Source organism: Phyllobates terribilis, unplaced genomic scaffold, assembly GCF_046119375.1.
Source record: "Phyllobates terribilis strain yellow unplaced genomic scaffold, ASM4611937v1 Scaffold_9__5_contigs__length_417890890, whole genome shotgun sequence".
In the NCBI taxonomy this organism is placed as follows: domain Eukaryota; kingdom Metazoa; phylum Chordata; class Amphibia; order Anura; family Dendrobatidae; genus Phyllobates; species Phyllobates terribilis.
The window spans coordinates 274,400,409-274,426,203 of NW_027362769.1; the positions used below are offsets into that span (position 1 = coordinate 274,400,409).

The window sequence follows — 25,795 nt, forward strand, 5'->3', positions numbered from 1 at the left end:
AAAGGCCAGGGTGTGGTACAAGAAGTTGGTGGTGTACCTTGTACAGATGGCAATGCACAATGCTTTCCTTCTGTCACAATGTGCAGGCCAGACTTCTGCGTCGTACCTTCACTTCCAGGAGACAGTTATCAAGGCCCTGATATTTGGCAGTGGTGACTGAGCGGGCCCCAGTACCTCCAGAACTGAAGGACCTCGAATTGTACCAGGCCAGCATTTCCTAGGTGTAACATCCCTGGCGGCATGCTGGCATGGCTTACCATCTCCCACCATGCAAGACCGCCAACTTACCTATCGGTCCAAGCTGCACACTTTGCTCCAGTACTTGCTGTGTGCATGACTCTTGTCTGATTACTTAGGGTATCGGCGCGGTTACTGCCTGATTCTTAAAGTTACAGTGTGTGCACTCCTAATGCGTCCCCAGCCTATTGCTGTGAGTCACTGGATACTTAAACCCTGAGCCTGAGCAACACTTTCTTTCAGTGTGTTCTGTGCAACTGAGTTGCCAGGTCTTGTCCTGTATCTTGTCTGTTTCCGCCACCCTGGGGGCTGAGTTCCCAGGCTCATTCCTGTATCTTGTTCCGGGTTCAGTTCCTGTCTGAACTGTGTCCTAGCCCGTTACCTGTTTGTCTCTATGTCCGTACCTTCCCTTTTCCTGCAGTGTCTGAACCTGCACCTAACTCCAACTCGTTGTCTCTGTACTTGTTTGTGAGTTTTGTGTCTCGCTACTTCATTGTAAGTACCTTGTGTGTATCTGGTTCTGCTTGTCCCGGCTCCCTGCCTCCGTATCTACCTCCTGTGTTCTAACTATCTTCCTGTGTTTCCCAGTCTGTTCCATGTAAACAGAACCCTGTCCTGTCTGCCTGCACCTTCTGCTCTGCGGTTCCGCTCTGCTCTGCTTGTCCACAGCAATTGCGGTTTCGCTCTGAAATGCTTGTCCACCGCATCTGCGGTTTCGCTCTGTTCAGCTTGTCCACTGCACCTGCGGTTTCGATCTGCTCTGCTTGTCCACCGCACCTGCGTTTCGCTCTGCTCGTCCTCTGCACCAGCGGTTTCGCTATGCTCTGCTCAGCTTGTCCTCCACGCCTGTGGTTCTGCTCTGCTTGTGCACCACACCTGCGGCTCTGTTCCTGTATCCCAGTCTGTACTGGTCCCTATCCAGCCTGCGTTCCTACCTGCCAGTACCAGCCTGTCTGTACACCAGCCGTGCCTGCCAGTACCCGCCTGTCTGCATACCAGCCGTGCCAGCCAGTACCCACCTGTCTGCATACCAGCCGTGCCTGCCCGTTTCTGCATTCCCTGGTGTGGGTCAACAGCTGTGACCGGAGTCTGACCTGGAGTAGCACCTGGGCCACCTCCCACATACCCCTCCTCAGACCACGGAGTCGATTAAGCTGCTGTGTGTTCGTGGCTGGATCTGGCGAGACCCTTAGTCACGCCCCTCCAGGCACTCCTCGGTTCGTGGCCCAGTGGGACCACTAACCACACTCACGCCAGTCAGTCCGGGCGTGAGTGTAACACCAGGGGAGATCCCTCAAGTCGCAAAAAAAGGTAAGTCACAAAAAAGGTGCCGAGTGTGTTATAAAAGGGGAATACGCAAGGACACCATTCATCAATGTGACACCTGCCCAGACAAACCTGGCCTGTGCATGAAAGAATGCGTCAAAAAGATACCATACGTTCATGCACTACTAAATTAATTTCTGACGTATGAGAACCTGATGAACACTACACAACTGATGTAGTGTTCGTCAGGTTGTCATAAGTCAGTTGTGTAGTATTTGTCAGGTTGTCCTACACAACTGACGTATGACGGTACATTATAAACTTCACAAATCAGGTATCAGTTCCAAAAAGGGAGCACTTGTTGGGCATTTCCACTGTTTAGGCACATCAGGGGCTCTGAGAACGTGACATGACGCCCACAGACCATTCCATCAAAGTCTGCATTCCAAAGCGTCACTCCTTCCCTTCCGAGCCCCGACATGCACCCATACAGTAGTTTTCTCCAACACATGGGGTATCAGCGTACTCAGGAGAAATTGGACAACAGATTTTGAGGTCCACTTTCCCCTCTTACCCTTGTGAAAATATATATTTTTTCAACATTTTTGTGGAAAAAAAGTTTTTCTTACAAGTCAACATCATAATTTTCTGTGAGGCTCCTGGGGGTTCAAAGTGTTCACTACACATCTAGATAATTTCATTGGGGTCTAGTTTCCAAAAAGGGGGCACTTGTTGTGCCTAAACAGAGGAAATGCCCATCAGGGGCTCTCCAAACGAGACATGGGTTCCGCTGTCAATTCCAGCTAGTTTTGCATTGAAAACGTCAATTGGCGCTCCTTACCTTCCAAGCCCTGCCATGCACCCAAACAATGGCTTTCCCCCACATATAAGGTATCAGCGGACTCAGGAGAAATAGCACAACAACTTCTGGGGTCCAATTTCTCCTGGTACCCTAGTGAAAATAAAAATATTGCGGCAAAAATATCGTTTTTGTAGAAAAAAAATGATTTTTTTTTCTCGGCTCTACGTCATAAACTAATACAAAACACTTGGTTGTTCAAAGTGCTCATCACACATCTAAATAAGTTCCTTAAGGGGTCTAATTTACAAACGTGGTCACTTGTGGGGGGTTTCCACTGCTTAGGCAAATCAGGGGCTCTCCAAACGCGACATGGGGTAAGCTGTCCATTCCAGCGAGTTTTGCATTGAAAACGTCAATTGGCACTCCTTCCCTTTCAAGCCCTGCCGTGCACCCAAACAATGGCGTTCCCCCACATATGAGGTATCGGCGTACTCCAGAGAAATTGCACAACAACTTTTGGGGACCAATTTCTCCTGGTACCTTTGTTAAAATAAAAAAATTGGGGTCTAAATTAAAATTTTAGTGAAAGAGTTACAAGTTCATTTTTTCCTTTCACGTTCAATTAATTGGTGTGAAGCAAGTGAAGGGTTAATAAACTTCTTGAATGTGGTTTTGAGCACTTTGAGGGGTGCAGTTTTTAGAATGGTGTCACTTTTGGGTATTTTCTGTCATAAAGGCCCGTCAAAGTGACTTCAAATGTGATGTGGTTCCTAAAAAAATGGTTTTGTAAATTTTGTTGTAAAAATGAGAAATCACAAGTCAACTTTTAACCCTTATAGCTCCCTAACAAAAAAAAAATTTGGTTTCAAAATTGTGCTGATGTAAAGTAGACATGTGGGAAATGTTATTTATTAAGTATTTTGTCTGACATACAGTACAGACCAAAAGTTTGGACACACCTTCTCATTTAAAGATTTTTCTGTATTTTCATGACTATGAAAATTGTACATTCACACTGAAGGCATCAAACCTATGAATTAACACATGTGGAATTATATACTTAACAAAAAAGTGTGAAACAACAGAAAATATGTCTTATATTCTAGGTTCTTCAAAGTAGCCACCTTTTGCTTTGATGACTGCTTTGCACACTCTTGGCATTCTCTTGATGAGCTTCAAGAGGTAGTCACCGGAAATGGTCTTCCAACAATCTTGAAGGAGTTCAAAGAGATGTTTAGCACTTGTTGGCCCTTTTGCCTTCACTCTGCGGTCCAGCTCACCCAAACCATCTCGATTGGGTTCAGTTCTGGTGACTGTGGAGGCTAGGTCATCTGGCGTAGCACCCCATCACTCTCCTTCTTGGTCAAATAGCCCTTACACCTGGAGGTGTGTTTGGATTCATTGTCCTGTTGAAAAATAAATGATGGTCCAACTAAATGCAAACCGGATGGAATTGCATGCCGCTGCAAGATGCTGTGGTAGCCATGCTGGTTCAGTATGCCTTCAATTTTGAATAAATCCCCAACAGTGTCACCAGCAAAGCACCCCCACACCATCACACCTCGTCCTCCATGCTTCACGGTGGGAACCAGGCATGTAGAGTCCATCCGTTCACCTTTTCTGCGTCGCACAAAGACACGGTGGTTGGAACCAAAGATCTCAAATTTGGACTCATCAGACCAAAGCACAGATTTCCACTGGTCTAATGTCCATTGCTTGTGTTCTTTAGCCCTTACAAGTCTCTTCTGCTTGTTGCCTGTCCTTAGCAGTGGTTTCCTAGCAGTTATTTTACCATGAAGGCCAGCTGCACAAAGTCTCCTCTTAACAGTTGTTGAAGAGATGTGTCTGCTGCTAGAACTCTGTGTGGCATTGACCTGGTCTCTAATCTGAGCTGCTGTTAACCTGCGATTTCTGAGGCTGGTGACTCGGATAAACTTATCCTCAGAAGCAGAGGTGACTCTTGGTCTTCCTTTCCTGGGGCGGTCCTCATGTGAGCCAGTTCCTTTGTAGCGCTTGATGGTTTTTGCAACTGCACTTGGGGACACTTTCAAAGTTTGCCCAATTTTTCGCACTGACTGACCTTCATTTCTTAAAGTAACGATGGCCACTCGTTTTTCTTTACTTAGCTGCTTTTTTCTTGCCATAATACAAATTCTAATGGTCTATTCAGTAGGACTATCAGCTGTGTATCCACCTGACTTCTGCACAACACAACTGATGGTCCCAACCCCATTTATAAGGCAAGAAATCCCACTTATTAAACCTGACAGGGCACACCTGTGAAGTGAAAACCATTTCCAGTCATACCTCTTGAAGCTCATCAAGAGAATGCCAAGAGTGTGCAAAGCAGTCATCCAAGCAAAAGATGGCTACTTTGATGAACCTAGAATATAAGACATATTTTCAGTTGTTTCACACTTTTTTGTTAAGTATATAATTCCACATGTGTTAATTCATAGTTTTGATGCCTTCAGTGTGAATGTACAATTTTCAAAGTCATGAAAATACAGAAAAATCTTTAAATGAGAAGGTGTGTCCAAACTTTTGGTCTGTACTGTATGTCTGATTTAAGGGCATGAAAATTCAAAGTTTGAAAATTGCAAAATTGTTGCCAAATTTCCATTTTTTTAACAAATAAACGCAAGTGATAACGAAGAAATGTTACCACTATCATGAAGTACAATATGTCACAAAAAAACAATCTCAGAATCAGGGGAATCCCTTGAAGCGTTCCAGAGTAATTACCTTATAAAATGACAGTTGTCAAAATTGTAAAAATCGGCCTGGTCATTAACGTACAAACCACCCCTCGAGTGTAAAGGGTTTAATGAAAGAAAAACCCACAATGGTCACAGAAATAACTTGAATCTGACAAAAGTAATAAATTAAAAATCGATGAAAATGAACAAATCAAAGTCAGACATTGCTTTTCAACTCTGCTTCCACAGAATTACAAAAAAAATTTAACTCCTGAAATAGGCCTGGACAGAAATGATGGTACCCCTGAAAATAATGTGACAAAAGGGACAAGTTAAATCAAGTTGTGTCCACTAATTAGCATCACAGGTGTCTACAATCTTGTAATCAGTCAGTAGGCCTGTATATAGGGCAACAGATACTCACTGTTCTGTTTGGTGACATGGTGTCTACTAGTGTTGAGCGAGCATGATCGACACTGCTCAGTACTCGCCTGAGCATCTCACTACTCGGGATGTTGGGCGAGCACCGAGCATTTCTGGGTTACTCGGGCGGGAGCTCGGGTCTCCGCCTTGCATGTTTGGCGCTCTTTACAGAGCCAATGAACATGCAGGGATTGCCAGCCAGTCACTGGAATGCCGCAGCTATGTTGTTTGTGGGCATTACAGTGATTGGCTGGCCGCACAGCATCACCTTGAGCATTTATAACCAGGCACCGCCATCTTGGACACAGTCGCTCCGGATTATACAGTGTAGGGAGAGTGCTGCTAAGTTAGGGAGAGATATATAGTGCGAAATAAGTAGTGTAGGGTCACTAAAGCCTGCCAAATCAAACAAACAGTCCTTCTCAGGACTAATATCCATCCCAGATATCAGGCAGGCAGGCAGTTTGTATAGGAGATGCAGTGGTTATACCAGCAAACGCTGCATTACAGTCCTGTGTGCTCCTGTTGGTCAAATTGCTAGACTTATCCCCCGGTCTCAGGGGCCAGGATAAATTCTTTTTTTTTTTTTCATCTAAATCCTGTATTTTTTTTTTCCTCAGTCAGACCGTACAAATACGCGTCTTATGAACCTTTTGGTATCCCCCCCCCAAAAAAAAAAAAATTGAGTGTGTCTGTTTAAAAGAGTCTGGTGTAGGCCAGAGGAATAGAACTGTGGTTTTGCAGTTCCACGGGTCAAATCTCCTTATTATTACTCTTTTTCCATTGATAGTGCGAGTGTAAGCTATTTTACTTCACTTACAATGGGCAAGACGCGTGGCAAGGGACGTTCTGGTGATGGTGCGTGTAGAGGACGGAGCCATGGCCAAGGTGAAAATGTGCCACAACCAACAGCCACATCTTCTGGCTCCCACTTCTTGACCGAATTACTAGGGAAGCACACTACAACACCAGTATTGCGAACTGATCAGTGTGAACAGGTTATTAATTGGATAGCAGATAATACTTCCAGTTACCTGGGCACCATCACCTCCGGTCTGTCATCCACATGGTCAAGTTTTAGTAGCCGTGAGTCTCGACCGCATACTCCTCCTCACACCATGCTGAGTGCCGTCAGACAGCAACTGATCGAACACTTGGACAGTCTGAAGAGCTGTCCATTTCCATATTTGTGCCCCTCGCCTGCTCCGCTTGAAGTGGTGGAAGAGGAGATCCCATGTAGCGAGGCCCAAATATTTGAACAGCCACGGCCACAGGAAGTCGACGCTGGCAATTTGTCACAAGAGGTGGACGATGACGAGACAATTGCCACAAAGTGAGGAGGAGGATCTTGGTGCGCAAAGTGGAAGAGGAGGAGGTGGTGGATGATCTAGTAACTGACCCAACATGGCAGGAGGACACGCAGAGCGAGGCCAGCAGCACACAGGGGGAGGGAGGCAGAGTACGCCAACAGGCAGGAAGAAGCAGTGTGGTGGCCGCACACAGAAGGCAGGCAATAGTTCCCCGTAACACCAACACGAGGGACGTTGCCAGTACAACCGGTAGGTCTTCCAGGGTCTGGAATTTTTTTAAAGACTCTGCTGATAACCCCAAAAAGGCCATTTGTACCACCTGCCATGCCAGCATCAGCAGGGGTGACAAAACTACCAGCCTGACCACCACCAGCATGATCAGGCACATGGCAGCAAAGCACCTGACTTTGTGGGGCGAACCCTAGGGTCCACGACCAGTGTCAGCGGGTGTCACCACTGCTTCTTCCGCTGTTGTGCGTGTAATAGAACCCCCTGTTGTGCGTGCAAGGCAATCCCCTATCCATACTGCATGCAAAGATGCTCCCTCCTCTCAGTCTTCACTTGTTATGGCAGTTTCTCAAGAAACAGCATCAACGTCCACGTCCACCACAGCGTTCAAATGTCCATATCCCAGACCTTTGAACGAAAGCGCAAATTCGTACCCAACGTCCTACAGGGCACAGTCCTAAATTCGCTCATTTCACGACTGCTTGCGTTGGAAATGCTGCCTTTTAGGCTGGTGGAGACTGAATCCTTCTGCAACCTTATGGCGGTACTCGGTCCCCAGCCGACACTATTTTGCCCGGTGTGCCATCCCCGCACTACACAAGCACGTGTCCCAAAACATCTGCCGTGCCCTCAACAACGCAGTTACTGGGAGAGTCCACCTGACAACGGACACGTGGACAAGAGCTTGTGGCCAGGGACGGTACATATCCCTGACGGCACACTGGGTAAATATAGTGGAAGCCGGGACCCAATCGGACCTTGGAACGGAACACATCCTCCCCACACCGAGGATTGCGGGCCCTGTGTCAGTCAGAGATGCTCCCACAGTGTACAGCTCCTGCGCATCATCCTTCTCCTCCTCATGTTCAGCCTCCATCTCAGATATCACCACATCAGTTACAAGCTGGAAGCACTGCAGTACTGCCTCAGCCAAGCGGCAACAGGCTGTGCTGAAACTCATAAGCTTAGGTGATAATCCTCACACTGCTTGGCTGACTATGTTACGCTGCCTTAACCGTGACCCTCGCGTTGTCAAAATGTTGGGTGAGTCATTACTGGTTGGTGACACTTTTTGACCACCGCTACAAGGAGAGCTTTCACTCTCTTATTCCTGAGGTGGAGAGGTCTACAAAAATGTGGCAGTACCAGAAGGGCCTTGCTGCAGAACTGTTAAAAAAATTCCCATCTGAACACGCTAGCGGCAGAGGTCACTGTTTGTTGACCAACCAAGGCGTACAGGCGAGAGAGATGCAACTTCAATCGAGCAGAGGCAGGGGAACACTGTCAACATTCTGGGACAGTTTTCGGAGACCCGCCCAGCTTACAGGCCCTGAGGCTGGGGGTTACTCTCACAAGGAGTGGAAAGTTTCAAAAGATGGTGAGGGAGTACCTTGCCGACCGTACCAGCATCCTCTGTGATTCCTCTGTGCCTTTTAATTATTGGGTATCCAAGCTGGACATTTGGAATGAACTCGCTCTGTACGCCTTGGAGGGCCTGGCCTGCCCTGCCGCTAGCGTGTTATCGGAGCGAGTTTTTAATGCCGCTGGGGGAATTATAACTGATAAGCGCACTCGCCTGTCAACTGACAATGCTGACAAGCTGACCCTTATCAAAATGAACAAGGGGTGGATTGGGCCAGACTTCTCATCCCCACCAAATGACAGCAGAGTAACAAAGTCAAATCCACTGTTTTATTTCGGGAGGAGTATTCCCATGCACCGCTTCACACCCACACATGGGTATAAGCTTCCTCATTTCGGCTGTGTTTTGCTCTTCTCCTTATCCTCAGCCTCCACACCACTATACCACCAGGGTGACAGTGGTTCGTGTTGCCAGCATTGCAAGTTCCTCCGTCCTAATTTTTTGCTTTTGCTTGGAAGGCATAGACAAAGACTATGGGAGACCCACTCCCCAATAATGGGAATAATGTTTTTAATATGCTGTACTGCATGGCTCTTGTTTGCCAGCATTGAAAGTTTCTCCGTCCTAATTTTTGGCAGCTTTTGCTTGGAAGAAATAGGCAAAGACTATGGGAGACCCACTCCCCAATAATGGGAATAATGTTTTTAATATGCTGTACTGCATGGCTCTTGTAAGGGGCATGAAAACCGTCTTATTAAGCTATTGCGACCTCCACGTCTCTTCCAAGGGGCATTAAAACAGTCTTGTTAAGCTACTGCGACCTCCACCATTCTCCCAACGGGCATTGCATTTCCTCCTAATTTTAGTCAGCCTTTGCTTTTCAATGCATAGGCGAACACTAAGGGAGACCCACTTCCCAATAATGGGTAGAAGGTTTTTAGTATGCTGTAATCCACGTCTGTTTTAAGGGGCATGGCAGTTCCTCATAATTTTTGGAAAGCCTTCCATTCACTGCTTAGGCCAACAGTGCACAGGTGACCCAGTTGCTATAAATGGAAAAAACGGTTTAGTTAAGGCCCTCTGACCTCCATGTCACTTCCAAGGGGCATTGGAGTGCCTCGAAATTTTTGGTAGGCATTGCACTCACTGCATGCCCTATAACTGTGTAGCCGAACCGCTCCTTTTGGTAGAGAAACATATCCTACAAAACATGTGTGGTTGACTGGCCTGATATTGATGTGAATGGTCCCTGTTCCTCCTGCTCTTTCTCCTTTGCCACCACCTCATCCATCATTCATCACCTGAAGCTTTGTTTTAACGGGAGTCATAGAACTGGGATAGTAGCAGGAAAACATCCAGCAATCCTCGGATGAGGTAGGATATGCGCCAAAACGCTGACTACCTCGGGCCTAGCCGCTACTACATACAAGCGCTTGCATTCCAAGAAAACAAAGTAGACGCTAACTTCTATCATCATCATGCTCCTCACCTTGGCACTCTCAACTCCCCTGATGGAGAAGCCAGGGCCCACCGGAGGAGTCTGGTACTCTGGTGGGCTCGTCCAATGCTGCCCTAAAGCAGGCCAGACTAAGAAAAGTGTGGGGGAAGTTCCAAGGAGAAATAGGGGCGGCTGGGGACCATTTATGGACACCCGGCCGCCCCCAGGCGGCTGGGGACCGTGTGTGGACACCCGGCCGCGGGGCGGCTGGGGACCAAGTATGGACACCCGGCTGCCCCCCTGGCGGCTGGGAACCGAGCGTGGACACCTAGTCGCCGGGCGACTGGGGACTGAGTATGGATACTTCACTGCCGAAGCAGCCATGAGGTAGTGGCCAGCTTTGGCCTCCTCCAAACTAAAAGGCCCCATTTCAAGTGCAAGCTAGCAGTATGGTATTGCAGCCTGGGGGTGGGTGGGTGGCAGGTTGCACACTTACGCTTGCATTGCAAGGAATGGGGCAGGTAAAATTTAACACTGCCCTGGGACAATGACTTGCATGGGGATAGTTGCAAGTCTGCATCTTCTGATTCGGCAAGGATGACTTCTGATGGGCACACTTTTATGCAGTGACCTGGGTGTCAGAGATGCTTCCAGGGGTCTTCCCCATGCTGTTCCCATGTCTTTTCAGCACTGTATGCATGTGTCACACAGCATATGGCCAGATAAGGTTGTAAAATGTTAATGACATTTCCCGGTGAATGCATTTGTCACGGTTGAAAGCAATACAAAAGTGCAAAAATGCATAAAAAATGCTACTTGCGAACATAGCCCAAGGTGTGGAGGAGTATTTTTGTTTTTGGTTATTTATTTTACCTTATACACAAGTCTTTACCCTGGAAAGGAAGTTCCTTAACATATTTCACAGGAAAATCGTTTCAGTTTCGTTTTTGAATGTTTTATTGTGAGCCCGTAAAAGTGTCTTAATACCTCTGACCACGTTGCTGTCCCCATGTCTTTTGAGCACTGTCACTATTGTTTTGGGCACTTTTTAGGCTTTCTACAGACTGCCGGAGGTGCCGCCGCAAAAATGCTCGGGTCTCCCATAGACTAACATTGGGCTGGTTGCTCGGGTCGAGCACCCGAGTATCACGGTGAGCTCGGCCCGAGCTTCGAGCACCCGAACATTTTAGTGCTCGCTCAACACTAGTGTCTACCACACTCAACATGGACCAGAGTTAGCAAAGGAAAGTTGTCTCAGGAGATTACAAAGAAAATCATAGACAAGCATGTTTAAGGTAAAGCTTATAAGACCATCTCCAAGCAGCTTGATATTCCTGTGACTACAGTTGCACATATTATTCAGAAATTTAAGATCCATAGGAATGTAGCCAACCTCCCTGAAAGTGGCCGCAGGAGGAAAATTGATGACAAATCAAAGATGGATAATACAAATGGTAACAAAAGAGCCCAGAAAAACTTCTAACGAGATTAAAGGTGAACTTCAAGCTCAAGGAACATCCGTCGTTGTTTGATCCAAACTGGACTTCATGGGAGATGACCAAAGAGCACACCATTGTTGAAAAAAAATCAAAAAAAGCCAGACTGGAATTTGCCAAACTACATATTGACAAGCCAAAAAGCTTCTGGGAGAATGTACTATGGACAGATGAGACAAAAATGCAAGTTTTGGCAAGGCACATCAGCTCTATGTTCACACACGGGAAAATGGAGCATATCAATAAAATAACAATGTCCCTACTGTGAAACATGGAGGAGGCTCTGTTATGTTCTGGGGTGGCTTTGCTGCATCTGGCACAGAGTGTCTTGAATCTGTGCAGGGTACAATGAAATCTCAAGACTGTCAATGGATTCTAGAGAGAAATGTGCTGCCCAGTGTCAGAAAGCTTGGTCTCAGTCGCAGGTTATGGGTCTTGCAACAGGATAATGACCCAAAACACACAGCTAAAAACACCCAAGAATGGCTAAGAGGAAAACATTGGACTATTCTGAAGTGGCCTTCCCTGACCTAAATCCTATTGAGCATCTTTGGAAAGAGCTGAAACATGCCGTCTGGAAAAGGCAACCTTCAAACACGAGACAACTGTAGCAGTTTGCTCATGAGGAGTGGGCCAAAATAACTGTTGAGAGGTGCAGAAGTCTCATTGACAGTTACAGGAATAGTTTGATTGCAGTGATTGCCTCAAAAGGTTGTTCAACAAAATATTAAAGTTAAGAGTACCATCATTTCTGTCCAGGCTTATTTCATGAGTTTAATTTTTTTTTTTAATTCTGTGGAAGCAGGGTTGAAAAGCAATGTCTGACTTTCATTTGTTCATTTTCATAGATTTTTAATTTATTATTACTTTTGTCAGACTCAAGTTATTTATTTGACCATTGTGGGTTTTTCTTTCATTAAATGAGGGGCACCAATAATTTTGACCACGTGTGGAAATAGTTTTTATTGTGTGAAAGTGCCAAAACCTTAAAAAAAATTATATAAATGTGGTATCGCTGTAATCAGGCCCGGCGTCAGCACCCAGCGCACTCGGGCAAGTGCCGGGGCCCTGAGCAGGCAGGGGGGCCCACTCACAGTCGGGCACCCCTGTGAGCTATGGGATCCGTGAGCGGTGTAGTGCAGGTGCCATCGCCCGCCACTCCCACTTGCTCAGGGCCCTGGCACAATACTTACCTCTCCCGTGCCTCCGCAGCAGGTCCGGTCTCTTCTGTGGCTGCTGCACTGTGACGTCTCAGGTCAGAGGGCGTGTTGACGTCTCTACACCACGCTCTCTCCTGAGCAGTCTGCGTACACTGACTACTTTACATTGTATCTAAATGTCATATCTTCAGCGTTGTACCATTAAAAGATAATAAAATATTTACAAAAACGTGAGGGGTGTGCCTTTTTGTCATGCTACATTTGTCTCTTGTGCGTGCTGATAAAGTTTAGTGCAAAAAAAAATTATTCTATTTCATCAAGTTTAGGCACAAAAAAACGCTGCAAAATCTGATACCTGAGTTTTTACACCACCCATTACTTTCAATGGATGAAAAACGCTGAAAGAAGTGACATGCTCTATTGTGCAAAAAAACATGCAAAGCTCAAAAAACTGATGAAAAAAAAACAAATGCGTGTGCATTAGATTTCTGAAATCTCAGACTTTGATGGTACTGTAAAAGGCAGCTGAAAATGTGCATAAAACAAGCTGAAAAACACCTAGTGTGAACATAGCCTAAAACATAATGGTTCTTGGTGTACATTTTTTTTTCTGTAGGCTCATAAAGCCATTGGAGGCACAAAGTACAAAATACATTAAGGTGTGAGATGATATAACCAAGAGAGGAAAAAGAATTCTTCAAGACCTCTGTACTTTTCTTCCATTTTTTAGAGTCTTGTCTTTGGAATCACCATTGGTTATATGCTATGCCAAGTGCTTAATCTCATTTTAGAATATGTCTTCTTACAAAGATTAAATAAGCACAAAGGAGACAAAAATGTATGTCGCTAAACCAAACATTAGTGCAGCCATTGAAAAATCTACGTAACAAAAAATCACATCTGTCAAAGTTAAACTCAACTCTTCAGTGAGGACAACCTAACAGTTTGAGTAGCACTACTGTACAGCCTATTTAACCTGTTCACAACATATAAAGTACATTTATGTCATGTCAGGTCCCTGGCTTTAATGTCGGCTAGCAAGCCGAGCCTGCATCTTTCCCGGCAGATGATGGTAGAATTATCCAGCCATTATATGCCTCTAAAACGTGGAAAAAGTGGAGCATTTAACAAAGCTCAAAGCAAAGAGGAGTGTCATTTAACACGTGCAGCAAGGAGTCGCATTCGTAAAAGTCCAATCTATCAAAATATAAAATAAATGAATCCGATTGGGAAACGGTGTAACAAAAAAAAAATGGGAACGTCCGAATTATGCCTTTTTGGATGCCGCAACATTGCAATAAAATGAAATAAGAGGAGATCAAAACATTATCTACCCCAAAATGCTATCAGTAAAAAAGTCAGCTCAGGGCACAAAAAATAAACCCTCACACAGCCCCTTATCTCGAAAATTTAAACGTTACGGTCTTGGAAAATGGCGATAAGCAAACATTTTTTTTACTACTTAAAAAAACAAAAAACTATACATGTTTGATATCTGCGGTAGGGTTTTCACACTCTGGTAACCATTGGATACGCACAGGAACAGGGGTTTTATATCAAAACAGCTCACAGCTCCAAAACGAAAACAGCTTTTCTACAGTACAAATGAATAACAAACCGTCCTTTCTTCAGACTCAATAAAACAAAGTGAATGTAGCAGCCTCACCAATCTCAGTATTCCAGGCAGCAGGGCCGGCGTCAGCACCCGGCGCACCCGGGGCCCTGAGCAGGCAGAGGGGCCCACTGGCGGTCGCGCACCCCGCTGGGCTATGGGCGGAGGAGAGCGGTGTCAGCGCCCGCCCTTCTCCGCCGCTTGCTCAGGGCCCCGGCAGCCCGATACTTACCTCTCCCCGTGCCTCCGCAGATCCGCTGTCTTCCTGCTCTGCGCTCCCTGTGACGTCTCAGGTCAGAGGGCGCGGTGACGTCTTTACACCGCGCCCTCCCCTGAGCCGTCACAGGGAGCGCTGAACGGGAAGACGCCGAGCAGCGGGCAGCAGGTAGCAGGTGAGGAGAAGGGAGGTGAGTATTTGATTTTTTTTTTTAATGTATGGAGGCATGGGGCATTATAAAGAGGGGGGGGGCAGCCTGCATGGGGCATTATATAGAGGGGGGGGCAGCCTGCATGGGGCATTATATAGAGGGGGGGCAGCCTGCATGGGGCATTATATAGAGGGGGGGGCAGCCTGCATGGGGCATTATATAGAGGGGGGGGGCAGCCTGCATGGGGCATTATATAGAGGGGGGGGGGGGGACAGCCTGCATGGGGCATTATATAGAGGGGGGGGGGGGGGGGACAGCCTGCATGGGGCATTATATAGAGGGGGGGGGGGGGACAGCCTGCATGGGGCATTATAAAGAGAAGGGGGGGGCATCCTGCATGGGGCATTATAAAGGGGGGGACGACATCCTGCATGGGGCATTATAAAGGGGGGGCAGCCTGCATAGTGCATTATGTGGGGGGGAACAGCCTGCATGGAGCATTAAAAGGGGGGGGGCTGTATGGGGCATTATGTGGGGGGTAACAGCCTGCATGCAGCATTATATGGGGGCCAGTATCCTGTATGGAGAGTTATAAGGGGACCGGTATCCTGTATGGAGCGTTATAAGGGGACCGGTATCCTGTATGGAGCGTTATATGGGGGCCAGTATCCTGTATGGAGTTTTATAAGGGGACCAGTATCCTGTATGGAGCGTTATATGGGGGCCAGTATCCTGTATGGAGCTTTATAAGGAGACCAGTATCCTGTATGGAGCATTATATGGGGGCCAGTATTCTGTGTGGAGCGTTATATGGGGGCCAGTATCCTGTATGAAGCGTTATATGAGGGCCAGTATTCCGTATGGAGCCTTATATGGGGGCCAGTATTCTGTGTGGAGCGATTCACCGGTTTCTGAGCTATTGTGGAATTTACAATAGATATCACTCATGTAATGTAAGAAGTGAAATCTTTGCATTGTACTATATATATATATATATATATATATATTTCTCCGCTGTATCTCTGCATCATGAATCGTGGTATGTGTTAAAGGGGCCCACTGAGACTCTTTCGCCCGGGGCCCAGAAAAACCTGGAGCCGACCCTGCCAGGCAGTATCAGCTCAAGCAGTTTAAATGTTCATCAAACAAACACACCTCTGTACGGCTCCAGCACAATGCCCCCCTCTGCTGAGCTAACCCAGCTGCTGTTATTAGGCCTGTAAACCTCAACCTGGATTATGGGAACAACCTTTTTTCCACCCAGGTTCTTTTGATTACTCCTAAATCACAGACCCAAAATCCAGTCAAATTAAAACCCTCTCAGTAACCTAGTGTTACTGACACAGACTTTACATTACTAAGGCCAACAACCGCGGGTTAATAGGGAATAATTATCAATTGCTGAAGCCTATAGGTTATGCAACCGTCTAATTAGTTTGAAAATCACTATAGAATCAGCACTAAAATGAGATGCTGAATTTGAATTATTACATGGTTTACTATTAACATACTATACCTTTTTATTATATCATTTTGAAGGCTTTTACAAGCAGTTAGTGTTTCTCCAGTGAATAGATGACACATGATTAATTCTTGACATTTGTGAATAAATGTCATGACAGCCTCAGCCTGGAAATTTCCATTCCGAGATATAACACATAGACGTTGAAGGGATGAGCAGTTACTAAGAGCTAGGAAGAACTTCTCATTTGCTGTAAAATATGGCTGTTCCAGTCTATAAGAAAGGGAAAAATATATTAATACAAGTATTTTTCATAAGTAGTTAGCCACATTCAGAATTTTTTTTTTTTGGCTACATCAAAAAAAATGGACGGACCATTTTTTTTTTTTTTTATCAGTGCTGCATCTGATTTTCTTCCCTATCTCTTTGACTTGTAAGGCTAGAGATTGGATTAAGCGATCATCCGAGTTATGTATTTGAAATCATTGCTGCATAAATTGCTGAGGACTACTAGATCAGTTCTAAAACTGAGGACAACCGTTTTATGACTGTTTTCTATGGCAGAAATGGCCATAGAAGATAGATGCACAACCATGTTATAACATTAAAGCCATCATCACATGATAGTTTTTTGTTCAGTATTTTGCATTAGTACTTGTTAGCAAAAGCCATGTGTGTTTTCAAAACATGGAAGGAGTACAAATCTTTGCATTTTAATAATTTTTGGGGTATTTACATGAGGTAGATTTGAATTTCTGCAACTAAAAATCAGTTCCACTCATCAGAAAATTTTTATTTTTGCAGTTTGCACATGGATTTTTGGAGTTCGATTTCATGGGTTTCATTTAAATGTATGAAACAAGTTCCAGAAATTTTTACAATAAATCTGTTGTACTGCCCCGGCTGTTTAACTCTCTAAATGCAACAATCGATAGCAATCACAGCATTTAGAAGGTTATTAGAGGAAGAGGGCTTGTGCACTGCAATGCATTATATCAGTGATCAGACTAATGAAACTTTACGTCCCATAAAGTAAAATAAGAAATTATAAAGAGCGAAAAAAATCAAGCCAATAAATACAGTTGAAACCAGAAGTTTACATACAAGTGCTTCTCACTAAATTAGAATATCATCAAAAAGTTAAATTTATTTCAGTTCAATACAAAAAGTAATGTTGATGATTATGGCTTACAGCCAATGAAAACTCAAAAGTCATTATCGCAGTAAATTAGAATATTTTATAACACCAGCTTGAAATTTTTTTTAAAAAACCGAAATGTTGGCCTACTGAAATGTATGTTCAGTAAATGCACTCAATACTTGGTCGTGGCTTCTTTTGCTTCCATTACTGCATCAATGCGGCGTGGCATGGAGGAGATCAGCCTGTGGCACTGCTGAGGTGTTATGGAAGCCCAGGTTGCTTTGATAGCAGCCTTCAGCTCGTCTGCATTGTTGGGTCTGGGGTCTCATCTTCCTCTTGACAGTACCCCATAGATTCTCTATGGGGTTAAGGTCAGGTGAGTTTGCTGGCCAAACACACACAGTGATACTGTTGTTTTAAAACCAGGTATTGGTACTTTTGGCAGTGTGGACAGGTGCCAGGTCGTACTGGAAAATGAAATTTCCATCTCCAAACAGCTTGTCGGCAGAGGGAAGAAAGAAGTGCTCTAAAATTTCCTGGTAGACGGCTGCCCTGACTTTGGTCTTGATAAAACACAGTGGACCTACACCAGCAGATGACATGGCTCCCCAAACCATCACGGATTGTGGAATCTTCACACTAGACCTCAAGCAGCGTGGATGGTGTGCCACCCCACTCTTCCTCCAGACACTGGGACCTTGATTTCCAAATGAAATGCTAAATTTACTGTCATCTGAAAACAACACCTTGGTTCACTGAGCAACAGTCCAGGTTTTTTCTCCTTGGCCCAGGTAAGACGCTTCTGGCGTTGTCTATTGGTCAAGAATGGCTTGACACAAGGAATGCGACACTTGTAGCCCATGTCCTGGATACGTTTGTGTGTGGTGGCTCTTGAAGCAATGACACCAGCAGCAGTCCACTCCTTGTGAATCTCCCCCAAATTTTTGAATGGCCTTTTCTTAACAATCCTTTCAAGGCTGCTGCAATACTGGCTGCTTGTGCACCTTTTCTACCACTTTTTTTTCCTTCCACTCAACTTTCCATTAATATGCTTGGATACAGCACTCTGAACAGCCAGCTTCTTTAGCAATAACCTTTTGTGGCTTACCCTCCTTGAGAGTGTGTCAATGACTGCCTTCTGGACATCAAGTCAAGTCCGCAGTCTTCCCCATTATTGTGAAGCCTACTGAAACAGACTAAGGGACCTTTTAAAATGCGCAGGAAGCCATTGCAGATGTTTTTCTTAATTATTCTAATTTATTGAGATAATGACTTTTGTGTTTTCATTGACTGCAAGCCATAATCCTCAACATTAACAGAAATAAACACTTGAAATAGATCACGCTGTTTGTAATGACTCTATATGAGTATCACGTTTAGTATTGAAGTACTGAAATAAATTAAGTTTTTGATGATATTCTAATTTAGTGAGAAGCACTTGTACACTATATACAAAGACACATATGAATGTTTTTCTTAATATCTGACATGAAATCAGAATAAACCTTTCCCGTTTTGGGTCAATTAGGAATACCGTAATTTTTAATATTTGGCAAATGCCAGAATAAAGAGAGCGAAAGAGAGCAAGAGAGAGCAAGAGAGAGAAAGAGAGAGAAAGAGAGAGAAAGAGAGAGAAAGAGAGAGAAAGAGAGAGAAAGAGAGAGAAAGAGAGAGAAAGAGAGAGAAAGAGAGAATGCTTGAGGCATTTTTACAACCCCTGGCAAAAATTATGGAATCACCGGGCTCGGAGGATGTTCATTCAGCTGTTTAATGTTGTTGAAAAAAAGCAGATCACAGACATGGCACAAAACTAAAGTCATTTCAAATGGAAACTTTAGGGCTTTAAGAAACACTAAAAGAAATCAAGATTAAAAATGTGATACTCAGTAAGGGTATTTTTTTCAGTACAAGCAGAGGGAAAAAATTATGGAATCATCCTGTAAATTTTCATTTCCAAAACTAACACCTGCATCAAATTAGATCTGCTCGTTAGTCTGCATCTAAAAAGGTGTGATCACACCTTGGAGACCTGTTGCACCAAGTGGACTGACATGAATCATGGCTCCAACATGAGAGATGTCAATTGAAACAAAGGAGAGGATTATCAAACTCTTAAAAGAAGGTAAATCATCATGCAATGCTGCAAAAGATGTTGGTTGTTCATAGTCAGTTGTGTCTAAAATCTGGACCAAATACAAACAACATGGGAAGGTTGTTAAAGACAAACATACCGGTAGACCATGGAAGACATCAAAGCGTCAAGACCGGAAACTTAAAACAATATGTCTCCAAAACAGGAAATGCACAACAAAACAAATGAGGAGCGAATGGGAGGAAACTGGAGTCAATGTCTGTGACCGAACTGTAAGAAACCGCCTAAAGGAACTGGGATTTACATACAGAAAAGCTAAAACATAAGCCATCTTTAACACCTAAACAGAAAAAAACAAGGTTACAATGGGCTAAGGAAAAGCAATTGTGGACTGTGGATAACTGGATGAAAGTTATATTCAGTAATGAATAGCAAATCTGCATTGGGCAAAGTGATTATGCTGGAACTTTTGTTTGGTGCCGTTCCAATGAGATTTATAAAGATGACTGCATGAACAGAACATGCAAATTTCCAGTCATTGATAATATGGAGCTGCATGTCAGGTAAAGGCACTGGGGAGATGGCTGTCATTGCATCTTCAATAAATGCCCAAGTTTACACTGATATTTTGAACAGTTTTCTTATCCCATCAATTAAAAGGATGTTTGGGGATGATTACATCATTTTTCAAGATGATAATGCATCCTGCCATAGAGCAAAAACTGTGAAAACATTCCTTGAAAGAAGACACATAAGGTCAATGTCATGGCCTGCAAATAGTCCAGATCTCAATCCAATTGAAAATCTTTGGTGGAAGTTGAAGAAAATGGTCCATGACAAGGCTCCAACCGGCAAAGCTGATCTGGCAACAGCAATCAGAGAAAGTTGGAGCCAGATTGATGAAGAGTACTGTTTGTCACTCATTAAGTCCATGCCTCCGAGACTGCAAGCTGTTATTAAAGTGTTCTAATGCCGTACTTTTGTTGTTGGTACATGCAATACCTCTACATAAAAGGACACTTCAATTGGTCAAAATCTGCAGCGGAGACTAGAGTGTCCGTAAGAGAAATTGACTGGCTGTTGGTGAGCTTGGGTACATGGCCACAATCAGGAGCTGCTGCAGGTTTGAAGCTGTGTGTTTATACAGCGTCAAACCCGCAGCGTCCAGATGTTACCATATAGTGGATGGGATCTCTAGAAATCCCATGTCCACTATGCACGCAACAGAGGCTGCGAGTCACCAGTGGACACTGATATGCGGCGCGTCTTTCAGGACCGCAGCATGTCAAATTTTCTTGCGGAGTCAGTAGTCTCTGCAACAGAAATTTGACCACTAGAATGTATAGAATGCGGTACATACGCATGGTTCAGTGAACACATGTGGATTTACCAGCTTTTAATAGAAAGCAACATTTTGGATGCAGCAAAAAATATGAGTCCAAAGCACTGCTATGTCCGGATCGTGGGCACAGAGCCTAAAACTAAAAAAAAAATGGCATGGGCTCCCGCATCATTTTTTATAACCAGCAGAGGGAAAGCCGACCGCTGGGGGCTGATATTAGTAGCCGGGGAAGGGGCTATTAGCCAACAATGTTCCCTGGCTATTAATATAAGCCCACAGCTGTTTGTTTAGACTTTACTGGCTAGTTTATAGGGGGACCCCAGAAAAAAATTGACATGGGGTCCCCCTATAAAATCTAACCATAAAAGGCTAAACTAGACAGCTGCGGGCTGAAATTAATAGCCAGGGAAGGGGCCATGGATACTAGCCCCCTCCGCGGCTAATAATATCACGCCTCAGCAGTCCCAGAAATGGTGCATCCATAAGATGCACCAAATGTGCACTTAGCCTCCGCTCTTCCTACTGCCTGGTAGCGGTGGCGAGTGGGGTAATGGGGTTCACGTCAGCCTTGTACTGGCGGCTGACGTGAATCCCAAGTTACTAACTGCATAGTAAAATGGTCGCCGCTTTTTCAATAAATACACGGCCAGAATAAAGTATTTTAATGAAACAAAAAACACATGCTTTCTAAAACAAATTTTATTGTGCGGGTCCGCGAAGCCATGGATCTTCTGAAAAAAAAGTAAAATAAACAACCATATCCCTCACTTGTCCGCCGTCAACGGCGCAGTCCACGAACCATCAACGATTGTCCATGGCGATCTGGGTCACTTCTACAGCAGTAACATCAGCAATCACTGATGTCACTGCAGTAGAATACAGCAGTGTATACTGACAGGGGTGTAAAATCACTCCGGTCAGTATACATGCTGCTGCAGGAGATCACTGGGGTTCATCAGCTAAAAATCATCTGATGAGCCCCGGTGAGCTCTCACCGCCATCAACCTAGGAACTTTCTTCTGACGGTTCCTACGGTGAGGTCCAGTGAGCAATCAGCTGACCGATCACGTGAGCGATCAGCTGACCGATCACGTGAGCGATCAGCTGACCGATCACGTGAGCGATCAGCTGACCGATCACGTGAGCGATCAGCTGACCGATCACGTGAGCGATCAGCTGACCGATCACGTGAGAGATCAGCTGACCGATCACGTGAGAGATCAGCTGACCGATCACGTGAGCGATCAGCTGACCGATCACGTGAGCGATCAGCTGACCGATCACGTGAGCGATCAGCTGACCGATCACGTGAGCGATCAGCTGACCGATCACGTGAGCGATCAGCTGACCGATCACGTGAGCGATCAGCTGACCGATCACGTGAGCGATCAGCTGACCGATCACGTGAGCGATCAGCTGACCGATCACGTGAGCGATCAGCTGACCGATCACGTGAGCGATCAGCTGACCGATCACGTGAGCGATCAGCTGATCGCCCACGTCACCGCAGATCTTGGCAGCTCAGTACACTGTTGGGAGTGAGCACGTCGCTGGGGACCAGGAGGACACCGGGGGCGCCGGACAGGTGAGTATAGAGGTTTTTTTTTTTTATTATTACATTTTTTTTTCTTTTTTTTCACAGTGGGCACGCAGGCTGGGCAGAGCAGTCTACTACTCCTCCCAGCTACGCTGCTCTCGCTGTTATCAGCGGGAGCGGCGGTTGGATGAGAGTAGTAGTCCTCCTCTCCCGACCTGGGTACCACCCGCAGCGCATTTCTGGCGCGAATTCGCGCCCTTTGGCTTTGATTGAAACCCAGCAAATCCGCAGGCATAGATATTATACCTGCGGGTTTGCTGCGATTCAATGCAAGTCAAAGGGCACAAATTTGCGGCGGAAACGCCCGAACAATGGTCATGCTGCATTTTTTCCGCAATGGTAATTCTGGATCGGAAATTTCACAGCACATCTGCTATATCTGGCAGACCTATTAACAAGCGTTTTCGCAGCGTTTCCGTAGCGGGAAAACCGCAAACAGCTATGGGCTGATATTAATAGCTTTGGAAGAGGCCATGAAGAGGCTGGGCCGGGACAACACAAAACAGTAAAGCGCGCAGTCCCCCCTGTTCTGTATTGTTCCAGCCCTGCCTCTTAGTAACGTCATTGCAGCACATGATGTGGACCATCTCCCCGGCTCCTCTGCTGAGTGATCGCATGGATTACAGAGAGGGACACTTAGGACAGGTGAGTACGGTATATGGATTTTTTATTTTTCACACAGGGACACTGCGGGAGCAGACACTACTACCCTCATCATTGTCACTGCTGGTGCTGACCACAGCACCGGCAGGGAACCACGATGAGGGCAGTGTTCAGCACCGGTGCTTGGGAACAGCGCTAACTGTACACAGATTCCCAGGCACCGGTACATATCCCACGGATGGCATTCACTTGAATGAGTCCATGTGATCCGTGCTGCCAGCCAAAAACGGACATGTCTACATGCGAATCACACGGACACATGGTTTGTGGAAACACACTGACATGATAAAGTCCCATTCAGTTGAATGTGTCTATGTGTGTCTGTCCCCAGTACGTGTGGAAACTGACACCACACATACCGGATACACTGACGTGTGAAAGAGCCCTAAAAGCCACAGGGATTGAGCCGCGCTGGAGACTAGTTGGACAAGTAACCCCAGTGGATTCTCCCCATCTGCTCCCATTGAGTGACAATTTTCTTCCTGCATGCATGTACAGGAAGAGACTTGTCAGTTATTGATAGCAGGAGAGGACGAGACAAAGGACGGTATGTTTTCCTCTACCACAGCATTTCAGAGGGAAACATACCGTATCTGCCTTAGGTCGTACATCCAGTGTCTGATGTGTCAGAAGTGTTTGTTCAGCGCTGCTCACCATACTGCCCCATTGGGAGGTGAGCGGTGTTGAAGACATCACGTCTACAGATACCTGACAGGACAGGTGCATGATTGGTAGCCATCATGCAGGTGTCTTGGTAGGTTTGCTAGCAGGATATAAGCACCACTCACTTCCCAATCCAGAAGCAAGCGGTGCCAGAAAAACTATTACACTCATCAAAAAATACAAGATTTCACCAATCCAAGCACACCATTTTTTTGTTCATCCTTCCGCTCCAAAAAAAAAAAAACATGTCAGTGATTTAAACATCATAAGTACCGTACTGCAACATGGTACCAATAAAAACTCCAGTTTGTTTCATTAAAAAAACTCTTACACAAAACTCTAAACAAAAAAATTACAGTTACGATAGTGGTCAATTATTACCCTATTTATTTACCATATTATGCATTGCTTACAGTATATAGCACTACCATATTCCCCAATGCTTTATAGACAGTATCATTACTGTCCCCATTGGGGCTTACAATCTACGGTACATTCCCTATAAGTATGTCTTTGGAGTGTGGGAGGAAACACAGGGAGAACATACAAACTCATTGTAGATGTAGATGTTGTCCTTAGTGGGGATTGAACTCAGGACTGCTGTCACCAAACAAGAGGGCACAACCTGTGGCCCTCCAGCAGCAGATCTCCACCATAAGTGTTAGCAGCAGATCCCCCCATAACCATGAAGGAGAAAGTGCTGATAATTCTGTCATTACTGTGTTTTGTTGCAGAAAGATACAATAGCGTGCTGCAGTCTCCTGTGAATCTACCATAATTGTGGAAACATGTCAAAGCAGAAAAGGATTTCATATAAAATCTGTTTCAAACTGGAGGTAGTGAAGTACGCCAAAGAACATTGGAATAGAGCAGTGGAGAAACACTTTGGCCCACCTCCAACAGAAAAAATGATACGGGAATAAATGGACAAAACGTTGCAAAATGGCCACAGTTAGAAGTGGATATGAAAGTGGATCACACGTCACAGGAACAATGGCTTCTCAGTATCAACAAAAATGATCATTTATAAAGCCAAACGTCTTGCTGCCGAGAAAAGCATTGAGGACTTCACTGGGTCACCATCATGGTTCCACAGATTTATGAAAAGATGTGGCCTTGCGATGAGCACAAAAACTAGGATTGCACAAAAAATACCTAAAGAACACGAAGCGAAGATTGTGTCTTTTCACAAATTTGTACTGGATGCAAGAAAGAAAAATGGATTTGAAATGAGCCAGATGAGGAACATGGATGAAGTCCCATTAACATTTGATGTTCCATCAAACAAGACTGTTGATGTGAAAGGTGCCAAAACCATAACGGTGAAAACCTCAGGGGATGAGAAAACCCATTACACGGTTGTCTTGTCCTGCTGTGCGGATGGCACCAAACTGCTACCAATGCTGATCTTCAAGAGAAAAAACATGCTAAAAGAGGCAATCTCAAGAGGAGTTGTTGTTCATGTTCATGACAAAGGATGGGGGGACGAAAATGGCATGAAGATATCGATTGAAAAAGTGTGGTCCAAACGTCCTGGAGGGCTTCTGAAAAAAACTGATCTATTAGTGCTTGACCAGTTTAGGGCACATATCACTGAAACTACAAAACAGATTTAAAGAACAGAAAACCCATCTCGCCGTAATTCCTGGGGGATTTACCAGCCAGTGGCAACCTTTGGACGTTTCCATCAACAAGCCCTTTAAAGTTTTCATGAGAGAAGAGTGGAACAAATGGATGGCTACTGGAAATCATGATCTGACACCAACTGGCAGAATGAAGAGGCCCACTTCAGATGCCTTAGATGGCTCTGAAGATGACATCCTCTATGAACAGAGTGAAGACAGTGTTACTCATTCTGGGGATCTGAGCTTTTTAAATGTGGACAGTAGTGACGAGGAGTTCTTGGGTTTCCCTGATGATTAAAGGAGTTTCCATACTTTAGTTTAAAGTTAGTAATAATGGGTGTTCATGCTGCTGTTGAGTTCTGTTTACATTTACATTTATTGAAATATTATGTTATTAAATATTTTACCACATTTTTTCCCCCATTTTTCACCTCTAAAACCTGGGTGCGTCTTATAATCCGAAAAATATGGTAGATAATAGATATGTGGATATATTGATAGATAGATAAATAGATATATGGATAGATAAATAGATAATAGATTAAAAGATAGATAGATTTATAGATAGATAATAGTTAGATATATGGCTATATAGATGGATAATATATATATGGATAGATAAATAGATCAATAGATACATGGGTAGATAGATGTATGGACAGCTATATAGATAGAAAAATAGATAATAGATCGATATATGGATAGCTAGATATATAGATATATATAGATATATATAGATAGAGATATATATATATAGATAGAGATATATATATATATAGATAGAGATATATATATATATACAGATAGA

General features: G+C 44.7%; 1 protein-coding gene across 4 annotated transcripts in view; it reads right to left on the reverse strand.

Annotated features, from left to right (window-relative positions):
- The window catches only part of FBXL18 (F-box and leucine rich repeat protein 18), a 236,492-nt gene that overhangs the window by 26,376 nt on the left and 184,321 nt on the right, over nucleotides 1–25,795 (reverse strand). For all 4 annotated transcript variants that reach the window (XM_073647808.1, XM_073647810.1, XM_073647807.1 and 1 more), the window contains one exon: nucleotides 15,919–16,137. In XM_073647808.1, the coding sequence (XP_073503909.1) occupies nucleotides 15,919–16,137 (219 nt within the window). The remainder of the gene's footprint in view (nucleotides 1–15,918; nucleotides 16,138–25,795) is intronic.